This window comes from Lemur catta, chromosome 7, assembly GCF_020740605.2.
Source record: "Lemur catta isolate mLemCat1 chromosome 7, mLemCat1.pri, whole genome shotgun sequence".
NCBI lineage: Eukaryota > Metazoa > Chordata > Mammalia > Primates > Lemuridae > Lemur > Lemur catta.
In genome coordinates, this window is record NC_059134.1 from 44,584,840 (window position 1) to 44,599,550 (window position 14,711).

At 39.3% G+C, this 14,711-nt stretch overlaps 1 protein-coding gene across 1 annotated transcript; it reads left to right on the plus strand.

Annotated features, from left to right (window-relative positions):
* The first annotated feature begins 5,929 nt into the window (after positions 1–5,929).
* Positions 5,930–11,741, plus strand: LOC123641235 (tripartite motif-containing protein 43-like). Its single transcript, XM_045555785.1, has 6 exons — positions 5,930–6,340; positions 6,970–7,065; positions 8,209–8,439; positions 9,123–9,145; positions 9,687–9,784; positions 11,248–11,741. Exons 1-6 carry the CDS (start codon positions 5,930–5,932, stop codon positions 11,739–11,741), a joined length of 1,353 nt encoding a protein of 450 aa, XP_045411741.1.
* The last annotated feature ends 2,970 nt before the right edge of the window (positions 11,742–14,711 follow it).

A 14,711-nucleotide genomic window follows, 5' to 3' on the forward strand; every position in this document is an offset into this window, starting at 1 on the left:
CACTTGCCTAAATTATTTATTTGCATACATTATTGAAGATATTCTCAGTCTCATAAAACTTACATTTTTACAGGTTAAAATCTTACACCTTGTGTTGTTGATGATGACGATGTTGATTGTGGTTGGAACTGTAATTATTTAGTTTAAGGCAAATATGGACAAATCTATTAATTTCAGTGACAGTGCTAGCCACTATAACCAAAATTGCAAAATCTTAATTAAATTAAGTCTATTGAGAGATACTGTCTTATAGCTAAAATAATAGGATTGTAGAGAGGGATAACAAATAGTGCCAGGACAATTAAAATTGAGAAAAGTGTCACCTATGAAGATTGGTCAGGTAACATAAAGTTCAAAGGTCAGTTTCTTCCATGGTGGAAGATCCTTTCTAATTATAAATTTATTTATTCTGTGTTTATAAAAGTTCGAAAGTCCCCCACATTTGACCATTAGGCTTAACAATGAAAATGCACTGGCTTTTTGCCCACTTTAGTGCTGAATTTTCTCACATTCCTTGCCCCTTTCCATCTTTTGGGATGTGAAATTTGCAGTATCAATTTCTCTGATGCTCACACTAGTGGTTCTTTTGCAATAGAAGCTTCAGAAGCAAATGAGTTCTCTGTGGGATATAAATAAAAAGTAATCTAAAGAGAGAAACCAGAACAATCAGAACATAAAAAAGAGGCAAAGGATTCTGTGTCCTTCAACACCAACTTAGGACACATAGTGATTATACAATCAGAACTTGAGCTACAGTCATGTAAGTTGGCTTCTGTGAGCAGCTGACCAATATCCAAAGGGGTCCATCTAAGCATTTTAACAGAGAAGCATGTCCCTTTGTTAGAATCTCTTACAACAATCAAAATAGCCAGATAAAAAATTTTATTTCCTGGAAAACAATATAAACCCTGAAAAGGTATAAGAAAATGTCCCATCACCATGGAAGGCAATAATTACTGGATGATACAGACACAGGGTTCCACAGAAGTTGAACATTAGCTGAAAGTTCAGGAAGAAATTCTCCTATCATTTTGATGATAAAGAACAAATTGAAATTGGAAACTCATGGAAATATTAGGCAGGTCATTCTCAGAGCTGGAGACTAGGAACTAAAGAAATCATGAGGCTGTTGGGATTCCACAGAGTTCATATCACTTAATACACGGATTGCGAGGGAGACAACACTGAGAGACATGGGTGGAAATGTAGCATAGGTTAGTTCAAGATGAGGCCTAAATGCATAACTGAGGAAATTGCATTTTACATTTATTAATTCAAAAACATAAATTGAAGCCACTAACAGAAGTGATGAAATTAAGGTACACATGCATTCGCATAGAAATAAAGATTTCCTGATGCAAATGTAGAAACAAACAATATTAAAGGCACTCCTAAACACTAGAAAAGGAATCTAAATGGGGCCATTTGAATCACAAAGAGAGATATTATTATGTATTATTTATAGTATAAATCATCTTGACTCTTTAAGGGAGATATTCTTAAGGATAAAAATTTATGATTTTTTTCTTTAAAATATCAAATCCCTACTGTGCCTTAGGAACTGTTCTCAGCCAAGATAGAAATAAGCAACACAGACAGATTTACTTGGACCCAAAGTTCTCATGAGGTTGTTGGGGGAGACAGACAATCCAGAAGTCAAAATATAAAATTTTGAAAGTGTGATACGGGCTTTGGAGAAAAATACAGCAGAAAAGGGAAATAAGGAAAGTATCTTTGACAATTTGACAGAATTGAATTTCATTAATAAATGCATTAGTCAAAAAAGATACAGTGTGGAAGATCATATATGGGCAGATATTTCAATGAGGCTAGAAAACAAGGCAGGTGGCTATTTGAGGAAGAGAGAAGTGTTTGAAAATACCTTAAGCCAAACGTGTGATTTCCTCACACCATACTTGCCTTTCATTCTACACCATGAAGGCTCTGATATGAAGGAGAATAAATGAGAGTAGAGAAATCTGAAGGCTGGCCTAAACGACGAGAGTGACTTATTTACGAGAAGTATAGTCTCATAATAAGTATAGTCAGTTAAGCACACTGGGTAGATGGACCTCCATGTGAAATGAACCAAAAACTTATTTGAAGTAGTGAAATGAAACATCACTGATATATGGAGACCAAAGAGATGTATCATACTGCCTTTGGGCCAGGGCACAGGCAACACTCTGACCCTCCATTGCTTATTTCTGAAGTTAAGAGGAGAGACTGTTCTGTCCAGGTCACTCCTCCTGTAACGACTAGTTTCTCACTTCCCTTCTTCCAGAGTTCCCTGGGCCCACTCCTCCTCCATTTAAGGGGTTCTGTGCATTGGTGATAGACTCATGAGAATCTGGGGAGCTTGTGGCTCCTAGAAGGATTAATATATACTCTGCTTTACTCACACCAGGCCCTGTGAACATAGGTTTCTCCTTGACTGGGTCACCTTCTCACAGGGACACCTTCTTGCAGAGTCACTGCTGTCTGCCTGTAGAACCAAATGGCATCTCCTTTCCTATCCCTGGATGAGAAACTCCCTGATCCCACAGGAGTCAGGCAAAGGGATACTGGCCTTGTGGCTGCTGAGCTGCTTCTAGCTATATAGGGGGAATCCTGGAATGCAGATCTCCTTCCTTCCCTGCTCCCTGGAAGTTCCTGATGCTCCTCAGGGCCTTGGTCTCTCTCTCACCCAGCTCAGACTACTGCTGGGCCCAGTGGTCCCTGCACAGCCAAGGTGGTTCTCTAAGGACTCCTGTCTGCACAGGGTCTGAGATGCTTCTCCAGAATTCACAGCTTGGTTTTCCACGACTGCATGAAGGATATTTGGAGCCAATGGTAACTAGGAAGAAGATTTCCTCAAGGGTCCCACATGGCACCTAGGCAGTGGAATAAATATATTGAGTTGTAACCTTGACATCGTTACTTTCTCAAGTCAAAATAAATTCCAATTTACATGAGTTCAGCATGTTTTATGCTACCCTAACCCAGGGGTCCCTGATGTGGGGCTTCCTGGCTTTTCTCTGCTGTAGCTCCAGACCTGGCTTGGGCAGCAGCAGGGTATATAGGAGAGAATCCTCTGTCCTGCATGAGGCCTCCATTCTGGAGTGTGAGACAACTGTTCTTACATTAAATTCTTACATTAAATTATAAAAATAAAGCAATAAATAATATAAATCACCCCTACATGACAGAATATAATTAAACATTGGACAATATACTTCAAGGTTTTCAAAAACATTTGCTGAAATGATTATCTGATAAAATCCGATACCTTTTTTTAAGTTAAAAGTAAAATTGTTTGAATCTCACGCCTGTGATCTTAGCACTCTGGGAGGATTAGGTGGGACTATGGCTTGAGGTCAGGATTTAGATATCAGCCTGAGCAAGAGTGAGTAGCCCTCTCTACTAAAAATACAAAAACTACCCAGGCATGGGGGCATGTGTCTGTAGTCTCAGTTACTCTGGAGGCTGAGGCAGGAGGATCCTTCAAGCCCAGGAGTTTGAGGTTGCAGTGAGCCATCATGAGGCCACTGCACTCTACCCAGGGTGGCAGAGCAAGTCTCTATGTCAAATAAATAAATAAATTAAAGTAAAGTAAAGTAAAGTAAATGTCTTTAATCCTCCCAAATTTTGATATGAAGTCTGCATCAGTTTATTTGCTATGAAATTAGTGGCTGTTGATGAGATAATGTTTGTGAAGGTTAATAGGGATTAGTCAAAGGTGTTAAATCAACACTTTCCTGTTTTGAAGAAACTTAATCTGATTATCTGCACTCACACCCACCTAAAGACCACCCAAATGCTATCACTGGAAAGAGGTGGGCGTGGTCTTCAGGGACTCATAAAAGGACACTCCAGGAGCCAAGCTCACTCCTCTCCAGAACCCAGAGAGCGCCTTTGGAGCTCACTGAGGAGACTTCTGAAACCTACCTCCACGAAGCTTTGAGGTTCTGGTCCCTGAACTGACTTCATATTATTACTTCTACAGCAAACATTGGTGAAAACCTTCATATATTTTTCAGGTGAGTACACAATTAACAGAAGTGGAGTTCCTGCTACTTACCCCGCCCCCCACAAGAAAAAAAAAAATTGTCTGAACTTTAATGTATCTGTAAACTATAAGTTTCTTAATGAAATGATCCATTTGCCAAGTTTTAAAGGTCATTTAATTCCTTTTAACCTGTTTACAAACTATTTTGTCATCTTTCTTGCTACGTATTTTAGGAATTAATTTAACGATCCATTTTGGTCTATAACTTGATATTTCCCTGTTTATTTACATTATAAAGACTCAGAAAGTAGTTTCCATATACAAAGCTCTGTAATTTTTTATTTCGGGTAGATTCTATAAAGGAGTTTTGAGTATTTTACCATATTTCAGTTCCATAAATATGTTGCATTCTACCATACAAGTAGTAATGTATACACAATAAAGGGAATATTTGGCTGTATGTAAGTGGATAAATCATGGAATGATTTTGTGAAAATTTATTCTTGAGTGTTTGTAAATATCTCTATAGAAACCTCAGTCTTACGTAAAGAAAGGAAAAATGAACGGTCCTGCAGAAAAGTCTCACTGGCAAGCATGCAGAAAAGTCAGAGAGGGGCAGGATATTGTTATAGTGTAGAAATGAGGACTCCATTTTTGAAAATAGTTTCAAAGGCAGTAGAAAATAATGCTATGCTCTTCTCCTTAAATATTTACTTTTATTTTTTAATTTGAGAGTGTTGATAAAAAGCACAGGAGAGCAAATGTAAAAGCTCAGTGCAGTTGTCCCTTGGTATAGGCAGAGGATTCGTTCCAGGTGCCCTGTTCTCAGGGCAGAACCTGAGTACATGAAAAGTTGGCCTTCCATACACCAGGGCTCCTTCTACCATGAATACAGTATTTTGGATCCATGTTTGGTTGAAAAAAACCCATGTGTAGTGGAGCATGGCAGTTCCATCCCTTGTGGTTGAAGGATCAACTGAATATTTCTATAGAAAGATTTTATGTGAAATTTGATCGAGTTTTACAAACTTAAATTCTAGTAACACTTTTGTATTTAGAAATTGATTCTGAGTGGTGGTTTGATTGAGATAACAAAAGATATCCAGGGGGAACATTTGGTTTTGTGACTAAATCCTGCTTATGCACATTTTTCATGCATTTTTATCAATGGTTACAATCAAAGCATTTTCTGGATCATAGTGACCATGGCCTTTTGTACATTTCTGCACTTTATCAACTCTTTTCTTTTAATGTCTATCTGTCTCATAAAGATGTTGTATTAACCACTATATCTCAAATGGACAAAAAATTCCTAGAGTAGTAACCATAGGAGAAAATGCTTGTTGATTGAATTCACATAGCTGCTTAGAGAACAATAGTTGCTTGAATTGCCAGTGTCATTTTAGAGATGGAAAGCTAACTCATTTTAATTTTGGTCAGAGGTATGAATGGTTCTGCTTCATCCCTGACAAAAAGAGTGCTTTCAGAAAAGTCAGATAGGATGATTGTCATAATTAAAAAAAACAATGAAAGTGGATAAGCTTCATTAGCTGCCCTTCCCTAAACCAATCACTGGCAGGTAAGAGTGTGACTGATTTCCAGACCACTCAGCGCTCACCCCTTGGATCTGGACGTTGGCTAAATCCTTGAAGCCCAAGCAATTTGGGGGACACTAACACCTCACAATATCTGAAGTTCTTTTATACAGGAAAAAGGAGGTTGGGGAGGTGGATGTGTGTTGACAAGACCACACACAGATCACTCTACAGAGCCTGATCTTTCTTTTTGTCTTTGTTTTCTACTACTGTCATCTGTAAACTGAAGACTCTTGTGCTCCAAATTGAAAAATATTTTTAAATCACAACCTGATTCAAATTTACTTAGATACTTGTCTCTCCAAGGCAGAAGATTAAATTCTTCTGATTTTCTTCTCTCAGGAAAATGGACTCAGAAATCACACAGGTCTTCCAGAGAGCACTCACCTGTCCCGTCTGCCTCAACTACCTTATAGACCCAGTCACCATAGACTGTGGTCACAGCTTTTGCAGACCCTGCCTCTGCCTCTTCTGGGAAGAAGCCCAGACTCATGGATCTTGCCCAGAGTGTAGGAAGCCATCACAGCAGAAAGATTTCAAAACCAATATTGTTCTCAAGAATCTAGTGTCCATTGCTAAAAAAGCCAGCCTCTTGCAATTCCTGTGCTCTGAGGAGCAAATGTGTGGCACCCACAAGGAGAAGAAGAAGATGTTCTGTGAAGTGGACAAGAGCCTGCTGTGTTTGCTCTGCTCTAACTCCCAGGACCATGGGGCTCACAGACACTGTCCCATTGAAGAGGCAGCTGAGGACCACCGGGTAAGTGATGCCTCTGAGGGCATATTGACAATGGGTAGGTAGTAGAGTTACGAGATTGGAAGGAAGAAGAGGATCATGATGATGGTCACTCCATTCTTCTTGGAGTTTCAGATACTGTTTTAGGTATGAATGATGGAATTGTGAACAGTATGCAAGTATCTGCCTTCATGGAATTTGTACCCAAAGGGAGGGTGATTAAATTAATGGTCATTTTTCTTTTTTGAGTATTAATATATTGTATAATGTTTAAGACACAATAAAGTTACCAAAACTACAAGCACACAGAGACTTATTTTGGAAACATGTTTAAAATACTGGACAAATAATTGGAAAGTCAGTACACTACCAAAGCCGGGCCCTAGCGTCAGGAGAGGCAGTTCTGAAGCAGTATGCTTCACTGACAATGATCCACATTACAGGAAATCTTCTTTGCCAGTTTCCTGCATTATTCCACATTCTGAAATCTCTCAGAATTGATAATTATGATCAAGGACAAGCAGTACAACACTTGATTGTCCCACCCTCCCTAATGTCCTTATATGTAACATCCCTTGCCTCTCTACACTGGTCAGGGTCTGAAAACTATGGTATTTCCTTCTCTGCTACTCAAATGTATTGTTCCTTTGCAGGAGAAGATCTTAAAGCAGATGAGTTCTTTATGGAGAAAGATCCAAGAAAATCATAGAAAACTACATGAGGAAAAGATGCTAATCCTCCCATGGATGGTGAGTATGAGAACATTGCTCCCTGACCACAAGTTTGAGACCAACAGGCTAGAAAATATCCATTAAGTACTTCAACTGAAACTTTCATAAGACACAAGATTCTGTGATATGTGTATTCATAGCAAAAACAATTCAAATTTTTTAAAATAATTGCTCAGGTGTTCAGGAAAATTTTCTGCAGATAAATTTAAAATCATCTGAATGCTGAAGTACAAGTGTTTGAAATCTATGGTGACTTCAGGCAGAGATTTCTGTATGAGGTGAATTGTATAAATTAAAGGGTATATAATTGAGGCTGAAGGCATTTCATAATGCTGAACGCAGTGATGGGCAGAGGGAAGAAAGGGGGCTGTGAACAGTCCTTTAAGAAGCGTGTCTGTGATGGTGAACTCGGACAGCACGGGAGCCACCTGATGCTGTAGGTTTGAGTAGGAGAAAACTGAACATGCTGAAACGCTGACCAAAAATGGGGGGGGGAAGACCAGGGGGAGTGAGAGAATGAATAGGTAAATATTGGGAAGATTGACACAATGGCATGAGGATTAGTGTTCTTAGAATGACAGGGCACTATGGTGCCTGTGACCTTAGATAGCAGGAAGAAAGAAAGCAGGATAGAAGTCAGTTTGAGGGCTTGGCTGAACATTTTCCTAAGATACCCTTTGTGTGAGGGTTTTTATCCAGAATATAATGTATGGATAGTTTCTCTGCCTAGACTGATTATTGAGGCTGAATTAAGGAGGCTTGAGACAAGAGACTAATTTAGTAACAGAGATCTGATATATTAGGTACAATGATTTAAAAATCAATCAGAAATTTCAATTGTTTTCAGGTGGTATTTCAGATCTGTGAGGATATATATAAAATATTTTAAGCCTGAAATGCATCAGTTTTTCAGGAATTTATGAATTAGATGAATGTTGAAGGAAGGGCTGGTTTATCTCTTCATATTTTTAAGAAAGAACGAAAAGTAGGGGAAGGAAGGAGCTGGATGAATGTTTGGGTTCTAAGAAATGGGAGGACGAGAATTAGGGTGCATGTAGCTCATTAGTAGAGAACATGATTCAGAGAGAAATGGATGAAGTTTAAGTGGAGGAGGCTGAAGCTGGCCTGTGTATGTGATCTGAGAAATCCCTGTCCCTGCAGGGCTATGTGTCTCTACGGGAAAGGATAATCAGGGAAGAGTATAGGAAGCTGCCTCCAGCTCTCCAAGAGGAAGAGAAACAACATATAGAGAGATTGAAAAAGGAAAGCCAAGAAATTTTTCAGCAACTTAATACAAGTGCAGCCAAAATGGATGAAAAGAGGAAACAACTAAAAGAAATGTACAGGACACTGGTGGAAATGTGCCAGAAACCAGATGTGGAGCTGCTCCAGGTAAGAACTGAAACATTTTATATTACCTGATATTTACATCTCTGCCCTTCACTAATTCTTCAGTACCAAAGACATTTTTCTTCATCTCTTGCATCTATGCTGAGGGTCTTTCCCACTTAAGTATAATAGACAGAAACTGTACTTGGTAACAGTATCATTAATGCTAAGATATATGGAACTGTGAAGTAAATTCCCCAAGAAATATTTCCTTCTAAAGTCTGCCTTACCCAGTTGACTTCTCTAAAAACCCGGAGGGAACAAGTTCTCATAGAAAAGTTTTGTTTCCATTGGAGAATGAATAGAAATTTGGGAAAAGCTAACATCTACTTCCTCCTCCTCTTTGGAAGTCCTAGGTTGGAAATGCCCTTAATTTGAGGCACGCTGCCCTTTGGGGACAAGCCCTGGGAAAGACCAGTTGCTGAGGCTGGTGTTTTGCAGCAATGCAGTCACTGCCTATGTCTTTCTCTTCATTCAAACTCAGGGTTCTGAATCTGTCAAGAATTTAGATTCTGTCACTGTGTTTTACTGGGAAAATAATACCTAGAGAAAAAAGTGCATTTATTAATAAGGAAGTTTGTGGTGATAGGTGTGATACTTTTCTGAAATTTTCCATACCCACAAGCCTAGATGGGAAGAATAACTAATATCTGAAGATGTCTAAACTTTTCTTTTTTTCTTTATAGGATTTCGGAGATATACTGACAAGGTACGTTTCACCTTCAGTGTGAGCAGGGGCATGAGGGGGGGGGCTGGTACACAGAGCTAGTGTTTTCTCACAAAGTGAAAACATAATTTATTAACAAATTAAATCACTGGTGTGTGAGTGCATGTCCGTGTGTGAGTGTGTTTGTGTGCTATGTTTGACATTTTTTCTATGCCTTTGTATCACAAGTTAGTGTCCCTCTTCCCTCTCCTGTGACTCAGGGGTTATGTGTTGAAGGGCTGAGTAGAGATGTTACTAGAATACAGTGGCCTGTGTTTTTAGGATTCAGAGTCACAAACATACAGAGATAAAAAAAACCACATAGTCACAGGTAGTAGCAGAAAGAGGCAAGTAATTTTTTTGAGGCAAGGGTGGAAACAGAAGACGACTAAGAAAGATTTCCTTAAAATGCCATAGTCCATCCCAGGATTGTGTACACTGCAATGTCAGAAATGGAATTTGATGAAGCAGTCCCAGTTGGAATCTGTTATTACTTAAACATGGACACCGGACAGATTGACTAACTGAACCTGTCTCCTTGCAGGAGTGAGTCTGTGCACAAGCACATGCCCCAGCCTGTGAATCCAGAGCTCAGTGCAGTGCCCATCACCGGACTGCTGGATAGGCTCAACTGCTTCCGAGGTGAGTGTCAGCCCATTGGTGGGACCACCATTCAGTGTCTTCAATAACAGTTTCCTATGGGCCAGCTTTCCCTCTGCAATGATCGTTCATTGAGAGGAGAACAGCCTGTGAATAGGCATGTATGGTCACAGTTGTACTAGCATCATGTGGACACAAACTAAATGAAAGCTGGTGAAAGGTAATGAGATTCAGCTCAGTAATAAATTGGGTAGAAAAAAGAAACACACACAGAAAGACTCCATGGAACATAGAACCATTCTCTGATATGATACACTGAGAGTTCAATGAGTCAGACAGAACTGATTATTAACTCAGGACAGTGCACATTCAAATCAAGTGCAGTTAATTATTGTGGTAGGATTGCTAGTCTTTTATTTTTAAATATATTCCAGTTAAAGTTTCATAATAATTGAATTTGTAGTAATGTGCACTTTAATTGATATAATTTTATTTATTTATTTTTATTTTTTTGAGACAGAGTCTCACTTTGTTGCCCAGGCTAGATTGTCCTGGTGTCAACCTAGCTCACAGCAACCTCAAACTCCTGGGCTCAAGCAATCCTTCTGCCTCAGCCTCCCAAGTAGCTTGGACTATAGGCATACAGCACCATGCTTGGCTCATTTTTTCTATATATTTTTAGCTGTCCAGCTAATTTCTTTCTACTTTTAGTAGAGATAGGGGTCTCGCTCTTGCTCACACTGGTCTCCAACTGCTGAGCTCAAACGATCCATCTGCCTCGGACTCCCAGAGTGGTAGGATTATAGGTGTGAGCCACCGTGCCTGGCCTAATTGATATAATTAAAAAGATATGTATGATTCTCTATAGCTAAACATAAAAACTGAGAACTTATGAACAACAGTAAAGTGATTGGGTGCTTTATGAGGCTTTATACAGAACTCCATGATGGACCACAGTTAGTCCAGCAGGAAAAGGATGACTAGGCCTGAATCAGGCATAAAAGCAGATAATGCTTAGAAGGAAGTCACTTCTAATAATGTATATTCAGATTTTCTCTTCATCTTAAGTATCAACTTGCTGGCTGAACTGGCAGAGTACAATATCACTGGCAAGGTGGTAATGTCCTATTTAGAGCTAAGAAATGCTCTGGTCCCCCACTTCTCTGCCCCGAAAGAGAAAGGGCAGTGGAGGTAACTTGTGTTGTCGTGGACTTGGCGGCATGCACAGGCTTCCAGTTCTTCAGGTGTCAGGAAAAGCTACCAACCAAAGTAGGCATCACCTCCTTCCCTTTTGTAGTTCCTAAGTTTTTAGGAATTGTTTTCCTTGGGTTAGGTATTTACTTCTGCAAATATTCTGGAAGCCTTTGAATTCAGTGCTTTTCCAGGCAGAAATTTTTATAGCAATTTGACCTGTTGTTTTCCAGTGAGACTGGACCTCAGTGCTCTCATCTCCTGTATTTCACTTTAAAACGGGTTTTGACTAGAATGTTCTCTTCTTTCCACAGTGGAGATTTCCTTCCATAATGAAATAGCCAATCACAATATCAGGCTGTTTGATGATGTGAGAAGCTTGATACTTAGACCTGATTATGAAGATGCATCTTTGAATTCTAATGGATCTAACTGCTTTGCTATGAGGGGAGTCCAGGCCTTCACCTCTGGGAAGCATTACTGGGAGATGGATGTAGACGACTCTATGGACTGGGCTGTAGGAGTCTGTAAAGATTCCTGGATAAGGAAGAATGGCACCTTGTTGCAATCTAAGGACATATTTCTTCTTTTATGTGTGGAGGAGGATAATCACTGCACTCTCTTCACCACCTCCCCGATGGTTCCTCACTATGTGGAGAAACCTCTGGGCCAGGTTGGTGTGTTTCTTGATTTGGAGAGTGGAAATGTGAGTTTTTTGAATGTTGCCAAGAGTTCCCTCATATGGACGTACCCTGCTGGCTCCTTCTCTGTCCCTGTCAGGCCTCTCTTTCTCACCAGCCACAGATGAGCAGGCGTGAGTCAGGGACCTGACTGCAAGTCTGGGAACTCCATGTGCTGGGGAACCCTTCTCAGTTGAAGCAAATCAGTCATACTTTATTGTCTTCTAAGTTTTGTCTACTTTAACATAACTTCATTTTACTGTTATTAAAAGTGTAATGCAAAACATTTTTGGTCCACTTTCTTTAAGTTGAAATCATCTATTGTGGCCCATTATCTAAAATCTATATTGTGATTTTTTCCTTGCTTTGTGAATCTATTGGGTAGAGTTCTGAAAATATCAAGTGTGTGTTTCCAAAAAATAATGGTCTAATGGAAGAACACACAGTGTGTACATCATGGACAGACCTGGTTTGTTAAAATGCACATGTCAGTCTAAGATCTCCCTCCTGTTACTATAGTAAATCCTACACATCCATTCACCTGTAGGGGGAAAAGTCTAGTTTACACGGAATGATCTCCTGAGTCTTAGGAACAGAGTAGACGTTCTTTAGAATCATGTGTCCTTAAATGACAGGAATAAGTTCTAGGAAATGCATCATTAGTCAGTTTCTTTTCTTTACAGATGGCATAGAGTGTACTTATACAAACCTAGATGGCATAGCCTACTACACCTAGGCTATGTGGTATTGTGTATTGCTCCTAGGCCACAAACTTCTATAGTATGTTACGGTACTGAATACCATTCAATTGTAACACAATGGCAAGTATTTGTGTAACTAAACATATAGAAACAAAACGTACAGTAAAATACAGTACAATAATCTTAGGGGACCACCATCATATATGTGGTTCATGACAATATATGGTTTCAGAATGGCTGGCTCTTTTAGAGTAGTGTAAGTTTCACTCCCTTTCTCATGTAGGGCTTCTTCCTCTTTCCTCTGTCTTTTCTCACCTTCCATCTCCTTAGAGTAGAGGGCTTGTGTTGGTACCTTAGAGTAATCCAGAATAGCACATTATTGTTAGGTTTATTTGAATTCAGGTACAAAAGAAGGAAACTTCTGAGATTAAGAAGAAGCCCTCAGGGTCTTGCTTGAAATAAAATGAATAATAGGCTAAAGAACAATGTTAATACAATAGCTCAAAACAGATACAGTTGCCTCACGAGCAGCATGGATTTGAACTCCACAGATTTTCTTCTGCCTCTGCCACCCCTGGGACAGCAAGATCAACCCCTCGTCTTCCTCCGCCTCCTTGGCGTACTCAGTGTGAAGACAGGGAAGATGGAAACTTTTATGACGGTTTTCTTCCATTTAATAAAGACTAAATACATTTTCTCTTCCTTATGATTTTCTTAATAGCATTTTCATTCTTTGAGTTTATTTTTGTAAGAATATAGTACATAATACATATAATACACTAAATATGTATTAATCTCCTGTTTATATTATCAGTAAGGCTTACATTAGGGTATTAGGAGTTAAGGTTTGGAGAAGTCAAAATGTTTTCTCTGAGGATGTTGGTTCTTTGAGACAGGAGTCTGCCAAACTCCTCATTTGCCAGCAAATTAATAACTCTTCTTTCCTTCTCAGACCACTTGTCCTTGTTCTGATGTGGCCTCAGACAAGCGCAGAATTTTCAGTAACAGAATTTGACATCCCTGGGTGGATCCCATTGTTGTCCAAGGGGAATGACACTCCACAGCTGCTGGAAGAGGCAGGGAGCAGCCCCGAGGCAAAGCATCCCACTAAGAATGGAATGAGATAAGGCATTCATTATTACCACCCATGTTCAACACTGTTCTAGATTTCCTAGTTGTGCAATAGGACAAGAAAAACAGAAATATATGAGTTGGGAAGGAATTAAAGCTAACATAGGTTGCATTATTACCCTAACATGATTGTGTGCTTAGAAAATTTCCTCAAATCTAGGATCTATTAGATTAATTAGTAAAAATTAAGAAGAAATCTAATCAAGCAGATTGCTATAAATAGCAATTAAAAGTGGGAAATGAAATACAAATGCATTTAAATTATCAAAAATATCTAATACCTAGAAATAAACATAATAAAAGATGTACAGCTCTGTGCATATAAACTATAAAACACTGTTGGAAGAAGAAATGGAAAACATATAAGCAAATGTGTGTGTGTGTGTGTGTGTGTGTGTGTGAATTGAGAAGTTGATCTTAAAATGTATATGTGTAGCTGGGGCTCTTTGAAGATGTTTTAGACTTGAGAGAGTAAGGAAGAGACAGAACACAACACCACAGAAGAATTAGTCCTGCATTATCAGCCTCATTAACACAATTCTTTCTGTACTTAGAAGACACAAATGAAACTGCCACCATACTGTGAGGGACAGCATTTGTGGCAGAGGTGATAAATTCTAGTAGGAACAGAGCATAAAGGTCTGTCTCAAAAGAGCCTCGTCAGCTTTTCACTCCCTCAAGTCCTGAATCTGAGCTCATTTGGAATGAATGTGGTGAACTTACAATCTGCAGCAGACTCAGATTCTCAGTAAGTCACAATTGTATTCATTACACATTCCCTACCTCATCAAACCATTTCTAGACTTAAAAGATAATAAGCTCCTTTTTAATCCTCAGAGAACATGGAACATTTAAAGAGAACCACCAAGTTTTCCCCAAGTCAGAAAGGATCTATGCTTCCCATTCACTTCCCCACCTCACTCTAGCTAAGCCAGTTTCTTGAGTGCCTCTGAAAGAGGAGCACTTTAACACTAAATGATTTTACGCTGGATCCCTCGCAAGATAGTTGGCAGTACCTGCATCCCAGACATGCTAGGCGACATACTATCTTCTGAAGAAAGCTATGCTATAAAAGACTTTCAAATGTACATAAGAAATCTATTTCTAACAGACCTGTGGCTTCTGCATTCAGGTTCTTTCTGTCCAGCGTGCTGAAGATGCAAGTTTGATAACTGGCTTTTGGGTCTGTTTCTCCTCTAAATCTTCTGGTTGAAAGTTATATTAGGAAAAAGCAGATGACCAGGTGAGCCTGATTTTGGTGTTTTT